General features: G+C 43.2%; 1 protein-coding gene across 1 annotated transcript in view; it reads right to left on the bottom strand.

The window, feature by feature from the left end:
* The window catches only part of LOC108879530 (probable serine/threonine-protein kinase clkA), a 14,778-nt gene extending 11,778 nt beyond the window's left edge, over positions 1–3,000 (bottom strand). Inside the window, exons 1-3 of the mRNA XM_051077262.1 lie at positions 2,990–3,000; positions 2,751–2,858; positions 1,759–2,036 (exon numbers count right to left, since the gene is read on the bottom strand). Of these exons, the coding sequence (XP_050933219.1) occupies positions 1,759–2,036; positions 2,751–2,858; positions 2,990–3,000 (397 nt within the window). The remainder of the gene's footprint in view (positions 1–1,758; positions 2,037–2,750; positions 2,859–2,989) is intronic.
* Positions 3,001–9,068: the final 6,068 nt, after the last annotated feature.

Raw genomic sequence — 9,068 nt, 5'->3', positions numbered from 1 at the left:
GTGGTTGTTGGTGCTACAGTTATTGGTGCTGCAGTTGTAGTAGTTGGGGCAGAAGTTGTGGATGTTGGTGCTGTAGTTGTAGTGGTTGCAGTTGTGGTTGTTGGTGCTGTAGTTGTAGTAGTTGGGACAGCAGTTGTGGTTGTTGGTGCAGCAGTTGTAGTGGTTGGGGCAGCAGTTGTAGTTGTTGGTGCTGTAGTTGTAGCACTTGGGGCAGCAGTTGTGGTTGTTGGTGCTATTGTTGTTGTGGTTGGGGCAGCAGTTGTGGTTGTTGGTGCTATAGTTGTTGTGGTTGGGGCAGCAGTTGTGGTTGTTGGTGCTATAGTTGTTGTGGTTGGGGCAGCAGTTGTGGTTGTTGGTGCTATAGTTGTTGTGGTTGGGGCAGCAGTTGTGGTTGTTGGTGCTGTAGTTGTAGTAGTTGGGGCAGCAGTTGTGGTTGTTGGTGCTGCAGTTGTAGTGGTTGGGGCAGCAGTTGTGGTTGTTGGTGCTGCAGTTGTAGTAGGGGCACTGGTGGTGGTTGTTGGTGCTATAGATGTTGTGGTTGGGGCAGCAGTTGTGGTTGGTGCTGTAGTTGTAGTAGTTGGGGCAGCAGTTATGGTTGTTGGTGCTGCAGTTGTAGTGGTTGGGGCAGCAGTTGTGGTTGTTGGTGCTGCAGTTGTAGTAGTTGGGGCTGCAGTTGTGGTTGTTAGTGCTACAGTAGTAGTAGGGGCACTGGTGGTGGTTGTTGGTGCTATAGTTGTTGTGGTTGGGGTAGCAGTTGTGGTAGGTGCTGTAGTTGTAGTAGTTGGGGCCGCAGTTGTGGTTGTTGGTGCTGCAGTTGTAGTAGTTGGGGCCGCAGTTGTGGTTGTTGGTGCTGTAGTTGTAGTAGTTGGGGCCGCAGTTGTGGTTGTTGGTGCTACAGTAGTAGTAGGGGCAGCAGTTATGGTTGTTGGTGCTGCAGTTGTAGTGGTTGGGGCTGCAGTTGTGGTTGTTAGTGCTGTAGTTGTAGTAGTTGGGGCCGCAGTTGTGGTTGTTGGTGCTGCAGTTGTAGTAGTTGGGGCTGCAGTTGTGGTTGTTAGTGCTGTAGTTGTAGTAGTTGGGGCCGCAGTTGTGGTTGTTGGTGCTGCAGTTGTAGTAGGTTGGGACTGCAGTTGTGGTTGTTGGTGCTACAGTAGTAGTAGGGGCAGCAGTTGTGGTTGTTGGTGCTACAGTTGTAGTAGGGGCAGCAGTTGTGGTTGTTGGTGCTGTAGTTGTAGTAGTTGTGGCCGCAGTTGTGGTTGTTGGTGCTACAGTTGTAGTTGTTGGGGCAGCAGTTGTGGTTGGTGCTGTAGTTGTAGTACTTGGGGCAGCAGTTGTGGTTGTTGGTGCTGCAGTTGTAGTAGGGGCACTGGTGGTGGTTGTTGGTGCTATAGGTGTTGTGGTTGGGGCAGCAGTTGTGGTTGTTGGTGCTACAGTAGTAGTAGGGGCAGCAGTTGTGGTTGTTGGTGCTACAGTTGTAGTAGATGGGGCAGCAGTTGTGGTTGTTGGTGCTGTAGTTGTAGTAGTTGTGGCCGCAGTTGTGGTTGTTGGTGCTGCAGTTGTAGTAGTTGGGGCCGCAGTTGTGGTTGTTGGTGCTACAGTAGTAGTAGGGGCAGCAGTTGTGGTTGTTGGTGCTACAGTTGTAGTAGATGGGGCAGCAGTTGTGGTTGTTGGTGCTGTAGTTGTAGTAGTTGTGGCCGCAGTTGTGGTTGTTGGTGCTGCAGTTGTAGTAGTTGGGGCAGCAGTTATGGTTGTTGGTGCTACAGTAGTAGTAGGGGCAGCAGTTGTGGTTGTTGGTGCTACAGTTGTAGTGGTTGGGGCAGCAGTTGTGGTTGGTGCTGTAGTTGTAGTACTTGGGGCAGCAGTTGTGGTTGTTGGTGCTGCAGTTGTAGTAGGGGCCCTGGTGGTGGTTGTTGGTGCTATAGGTGTTGTGGTTGGGGCAGCAGTTGTGGTTGTTGGTGCTACAGTTGTAGTGGTTGGGGCAGCAGTTGTGGTTGGTGCTGTAGTTGTAGTACTTGGGGCCGCAGTTGTGGTTGTTGGTACTGCAGTTGTAGTAGATGGGGCAGCAGTTGTGGTTGTTGGTGCTGTAGTTGTAGTGGTTGGGGCAGCAGTTGTGGTTGTTGGTGCTGCAGTTGTAGTAGTTGGGGCTGCAGTTGTGGTTGTTGGTGCTACAGTAGTAGTAGGGGCACTGGTGGTGGTTGTTGGTGCTATAGTTGTTGTGGTTGGGGCAGCAGTTGTGGTTGTTGGTGCTACAGTTGTAGTGGTTGGGGCAGCAGTTGTGGTTGGTGCTGTAGTTGTAGTACTTGGGGCCGCAGTTGTGGTTGTTGGTGCTGCAGTTGTAGTAGTTGGGGCAGCAGTTATGGTTGTTGGTGCTGCAGTTGTAGTAGTTGTGGCCACAGTTGTGGTTGTTGGTGCTGCCGTTGTAGTAGATGGGGCAGCAGTTGTGGTTGTTGGTGCTGTAGTTGTGGTTGTTGGTGCTGCAGTTGTAGTGGTTGGGGCAGCAGTTGTGGTTGTTGGTGCTGCAGTTGTAGTGGTTGGGGCAGCAGTTGTGGTTGGTGCTGTAGTTCTAGTAGATGGGGCAGCAGTTGTGGTTGTTGGTGCTGTAGTAGTTGGGGCCGCAGTTGTGGTTGTTGGTGCTACAGTTGTAGTCGTTGGGGCAGCAGTTGTAGTTGTTGGTGCTGTAGTTGTGGTTGTTGGTGCTGCAGTTGTAGTAGTTGGGGCAGCAATTGTGGGTGTCGGTGCTGTAGTCGTAGTACTTGGGGCAGCAGTTGTTGTTGGTACTGCAGTTGTAGTAGGGGCCGCAGTTGTGGTGGTTGGTGCTGTAGTTGTGGTTATGGCAGTTGTGACTGGGGCTGTAGTTGTAGCTGAATGAGAAATGTTAGATAAGCAATCGCATTAAATTCCTTAATGGTCTATCAGACCCAACAACCTTTATTTAGACAGTGAAAATCAGGCCAAAGTTCTTCTGTAGTATTCTGCATGGCACACTACTGACTACTCATACATTATATGTATATTAATACTTATCAATACTGAATAGTGTGTCATTATACCTATGGGGGTTTTATTGTTTTATTTGTGATCTGTTGCAATATAATCACCTTCAATATGGAATGAATGCTTTCTGGATTTTACAATCAAGTATAACGTTTTGAGAAAGTGTCTAAAAATGATTTTAAAACAATACTGCCACAAAGTGATATTGACAGCCTTTTGAACTCAAGATGAAAGTGGCACCTGATGCTGTCTGCCAGCCAGGATTTATGTTTGTGATGTTGTTTGATTATCTGATGTGCTTGATGGAGAGCCATACAAGCATTAAATACCCTCATCAAAATAAAACTAAGCTAATCATGAATGAATCAGTTCTGTTCAACCCCATTTTAATTTATTCTATTTTAATTGCATGATTATCTATTTTATCTCTGTAAATTAATCAAGTTTTGATAACTTTAAATGTGGTTTAGTCTAACAGTCATACATGTTGTTTTCTGATCTTGCTTTACACTGTGGAATTTACTTTACTTTATTCCATTCTGTAACAATTAATAGTTCTTGAAGAAGACATCAACAGCAGGCACAAATACATGTTTTTTTAATATATATACTTGGAATGACCCACTTACTCATTCATATTATATTAAGGTTTGAATATTAGCTGCTCTGGAGAAACTCTTGTCTGCTACTACTGTTTTGTTTCCTCTGATCCAAATTACATATCATACAATACAACAATTGAAGCCATAAATTTATCACTTATCATGAAACTTGTAATTATATTGACCTTGTCCGTAGGATGCATGAATATATCCAAGCAAAAATAGCCAACAAAGGATTTTTCTCTCCATGATGAGTAGTGTTACTTCTCAGTGCTCCAGGTACAGACAGGTATTTTCTCTGTGACTGCACACATTATGTTTAGTTTGTGAAGTGCTCCTCCCTCAGTCACTGAGGGAGTGACATAGTGATAGAGGCTACTTTCATGTAACCTGAAAAACCAGCTAAGTTCACAGACACACATGTTTACAAAATATAGGACACCACAAATTGAATCAACAAACCACTGACAAAATCTGCAATGATCTAAGGTTAACGATCCACTTCTTCAAGAATAATTGGCGATTATTGTGATTGCTTCCAGTGAGTCATGATTGGTAAGATCACATTGTTTCAACACATTTGTCTTAATGTTTTTCATCAGTGAAATGATTCTTTTTCCAGGATGAGAGTTCATATTGTTAGTTATAGCCAAATTGGGAAATGCTCAGACAAAGTACATGATTTAGTTTTCATTAGTGACAGTCTAAGGAATAAGGGTTTAGATTTCAATACAGTTAAACAATTATTCCAGCACCAGGAAGATATAAGACACCACATTCTTAACCATAACTCCTATTTGAAGGTGGTACATATTGATTTTTATTCAGTAGTACATATCATGAGTGGGCAGCACGGTGGTGCAGTGGTTAGCACTGTTGCCTCACAGCAAGAAGGTTCGGAGTGCAAACATTCCACTTCTCCCTCTGCCTGTGTTCTCTCTGGACATGCAGGTTAATTGTGTACCCTGCCTCTCGTCCAATGTCAGCTGGGATAGGTTCCAGCGCCCCTGCCCCCCAGGATGCTTAGCGGATAAGTGGAATAGATAATGGATGGATGGATGGATTTATCATGAGTGATATTTGTCTCTAAGGGCTTTTCAAATTGCATGATAGCATGACTATCATTTAAACAGTGGAGGGCATTGTGTTTGCCCGTGGACACAGATACTCTTTTTTAGCAACACAAGAGAAACATGTACATAAATTGTCGCAGATCAAAGATAAAATTAGTCAAGCACTGTAGATGGGGAAATCTTGGATTGTCAGTTGGACAGCTATAGTGGAAGTGCCAACACTGTGGTTCTGTGAGTTCCTGAAGGACAGGTGATGGGATCACACAATGTGTGTATTAATGAACCACATGTTCTAGCCCACATTTGCTTTCAAAGCATCTTCTGCCTGATAGGTTCAGAGTGACCAGTGGGAGTGGCAGGAATTCACAGTTTTATATCTACAATCTTGTCCAATCATGCACCTGGTGGCATGACAAGTCACCTGGAGGAATGTTTAAACTAGCAAAACTCCTTGTTCATCATACCTTCAAATTAGTGCGTGAGACATTACAAAAGCACATCCATGAATTTGTTTCTCTCTGGATGAACAGAAACAGAGCATTTCTCTCAATTTTTTCCCTCAGTGGGTCCTTAAGAAAGAGTAGGGATTCCCAATTTCTGGGATACTACCCAAATGTGTTTCCTTTCTTTACATTACAGGGCCAATGTCCATAAAGACTAAAAATAAATCTAGAAATAGAAATAAAAATCATCACTGGTTTGAGTCATAAAGGATTATTTCATCTTTCATTTACCACCCTAGTTAATTTGTTTGACCACACACGACTTATATACTTTTACTGTAATCAAAAATGACTGGAATCACATACCTTTAGTTATTTCATTTGAAAGGGTTGTAGTAGCTGGAGGTGGAGCTGAAGTGAATGGGGACAGGATTAGGGGCGTGGCTCCTTGGGTTGTGGTAATTGGTGCTGCAGTGATTGATGGTGCACCTGTAGTAGTTGTGACTGGAGTAGTAGTAGTTTGGACAGCAGTTGAGGTAGTTGGTGCTGCAGATGTAGTAGTTAGGGCAGCAGTTGTGGTTGTTGGTGCTAGAATTGTAGCAGTTCGTGCTGCAGTTGTGGTTGTTGTGGTGGTGGATATTATTGTCTGGGCTGCAGTTGTAGTTGTTTGTGCATAAGTTGTGGTTGTGGGGACAGTAGCCGTTGTTGATGGGGTGGTGGTGACTGCTGAGACAGCAGTTGTAGTTGTTAGTGCAGCAGTTGTGGTTGTTGAGGCCGTTGTAGTTGTCTGTGCAGCAGTTGTTGTTGATGCAGTTGTAGTTGTTGGTGCAGCAGTCGTTGTTGATGGGCTGGTGGTGGTTGTGGGGGAAGATGTGGTAGTCAGTGCAGCAGTTGCTGTTGTTGGGGCTGCAGTTATAGTCGTTGGTGCAGCAGTTGTTGTTGTTGGGGCTGCAGTTGTAGTTGTCAGCGCAGCAGTTGTTGTTGGAGCTGCAGTTGTGGTTGTCGAGGCTGCAGTTGTCGGTGCAGCAGTTGTGGTTGTTGAGGCCGTTGTAGTTGTCTGTGCAGCAGTTGTTGACGCAGTTGTAGTTGTCGGTGTAGCAATTGTTGTTGATGGGCTGGTGGTGGTTGTGGGGGCAGATGTGGTAGTTGTCGGTGCAGCAGTTGTTGTTGGGGCTTCAGTTGTAGTTGTCGGTGCAGCAGTTGTGGTTGTTGAGGCTGAAGTTGTAGTTGTTGATGCAGCAGTCGTTGCTGATGGGCTGGTGGTGGTTGTGGGGGCAGCAGTTGTTGTCGTAGGTGTTGCAGTTGTAGTTATTGGTGAAGCAGTTGTTGTTGGTGCAGCAGTTGTAGTAGTTTGAGCAGTAGTAGTAGTTGTTGGTTCTTCAGTTGTAGGTGGGGCAGCAGTTGTGGTTGGTGTAGTAGTGGTGGTTGTTACAGTTGTTTTTGAGTGTGTAGTTCCTGTAGCTGGAGCTACAGTTGTGACTGTGACAGCAGGTGACGTGCATTTGTGGATTGTAAGGAAGGTAATCATATTAAAACCAATTAAGCTGACTTAATAACCTATATCTGAACAGACTACTGATGCAGTATCAATACTAACATTCGGATCTTGACTGACGTTCATGTGCTTTTCAGTTTGTACACGTGATCTGCTTCACTATACATTATGGAATGACGCATGACGATTTAACCTTTTGTGATATTAACAATACAAACTGCTTTTAAACCAGTACTGCCATGAAGTGCAAATGCTTGATATTGTCTGCTGGCTGCACTTTTGTTTGTGATTCTCCAGTGTCCTTGACAGAGGGCTATTCAAGCATTAAATGCCCCCTTAATAATTAACCTATGCTAATGAATCAGCCCAATTCCAACCCTATTTTAATTAACTAATTATTTATTTCCTTTCTGCAGTCAAGTCTTGATTTTGTCAATCTTAAAGATTAATTAAAATGGTTTATTAACAGTCACACACATATTTATGCCCATAATCATCCAGTGTGTTGTATCTTCTAACATCAAATGAACCCATTTTCTAATTGTCTAACTGTTGTTCAAACTTGCTTACAGTACTGTGCGCTGCACTGCACTGTTTACACTGTGTACTCAAGTTTATTGACACAGACCAAAACCCACTTACTTTTCTGTATTTTACTACAGTTTGAATATTCGCTGCTCTGGAGATAGTTCCGTATACTCTGATCCAAATCACATCAACGAAAGCCAAAAAATTCTAAAATCTAAAGAAACCTGCAATGAATACTGACCTTGTCCAGAGGATGCATATCCAAGCAAAAATATCCAACAAAGGATTTTTTCCCCCATGATGAGCACTGTTACTCCTCAGGGCTCCAGGTACATACAGGTATTTTCTCTGTGATCACACACTGTGCTTAGTTTGTGAATTGCTTGTTTCTTAGCTACAGAGAGAGTGACAAGGTATTGGTGATAGAGGCCACTTTCTTATAACCAGAAAAACCAGGTGAGTTCATGGATGTGTATATTTACAAAATATACACTATAGACACTATAAGCTGAATCATAACACACACATGTTACAAATGAAAAAACTCTGTAGTGACCTTAGGTTGACAATCCTGCTCTTCAAGAATAACTGGCAATTAGTGTAATTGCTTCTGTGAGTCATGATTGGTAAGATCGGATAGTCTTAACAGGTCTTTGTTTGAATGTCCTTCATCAGTGAAATGACTCTTTTCTCAGGATGAGAGTTCATATTGTGAGCTGTAGCCAAGATGGGAGATGTCTAGCCAGAGTACATAATTTCTGGTTAACACTGAAACTGTGTTAACCTTAAGAGCAGTATGTAGTTTCTTGGGTGCCTCTGGAATTAATGAAACTGCCATTAACAGTGGGGGTCAATGGGGGCACAACACCAAATTTTTGTCTTAGGGCCCCCACAGAGGTTATTCTGGCCACATAAGTATTGATGTAATATAGAAGACCTTGATATGGCTTTTCTTTGAGCTTAAATTAATAATTTAAAATAGATAACCTGTATCTCATGATCAGAAAATTCCAAAGAGAGGGCAGGTAGTGCAACTAGTTCACTGCTTCAGAAGAGTCCAACTTGAGCTTGTGAGCCTCTTGTTTAAATTTTTTTCTTTGCATAAAAATGTTTTCTGATGGTGCTGGAACCTCTGCCAAACAGTGAGTGTTCGTGGTTTTCAAATTACTTTAGCTGGTGTCAAATGACTAGAATTTAATATGTGGGACAGTACATCAGCATGGTAAGACTTAATGGGCACTTGCCAAAGCCATACCATTACCAAAAACCATCATCAAGGTTGTCAGTCTTCTTTTTATGTCATGCAGTTCCCCTCCTCCTCTGCTCTTAAGAGTTTTTGTATGTGAGTTCAAACCCTACTACTTCCTATTAGTACTTTGTTTTTACTGTTATTGTTTTTTTAATCATATCAACACGCAGTGAACTCTAAACTCAACTCTTATTTAAAACTGTGTAGATTCTTTCTACAATCAAAACAGTGAAACATCTGAGCTGAGGCCTTATTTGTGTTGAATATAAATATTTATGCAACTATTTATTCCTGATGACTTTTGCTGTTGCAGTGCATAAGTAAGGTCACTGACAGTCACTGATATTGGACATCAATTTTTTGTGCCTGTGAAAGCATAGTTGCCAGGTAAAGGTTGTTTGCAGTCCTATTGTAATAGGATACCATTGATATAATTGCTGTAAAGGACTTTTTGCTTCAGTAGGTTTCAGGTATTGTTAGACAATGATTCCACAGGTTACTTACACATTGGCCTTAATATCAATAGTCTGGAGAGCTGAGAAGACACTGATGGAATCCAGTTGGCTCAGATCCCAACAGCAGTTCTCAGTGCAACCAAGGTTGCAGCACCGAGCCCTAAACATATCAAAGGCTGAGACATGTAGTAGTGATATGTGAGTTTAATTTGGCTTTAAATACACCCTGCAA

This window comes from Lates calcarifer, linkage group LG17 (genome assembly GCF_001640805.2).
Source record: "Lates calcarifer isolate ASB-BC8 linkage group LG17, TLL_Latcal_v3, whole genome shotgun sequence".
Classification (NCBI taxonomy): domain Eukaryota; kingdom Metazoa; phylum Chordata; class Actinopteri; family Centropomidae; genus Lates; species Lates calcarifer.
Note: the sequence above shows the minus strand (reverse complement) of the source record. Positions and strands in the feature narration are given on the sequence as shown.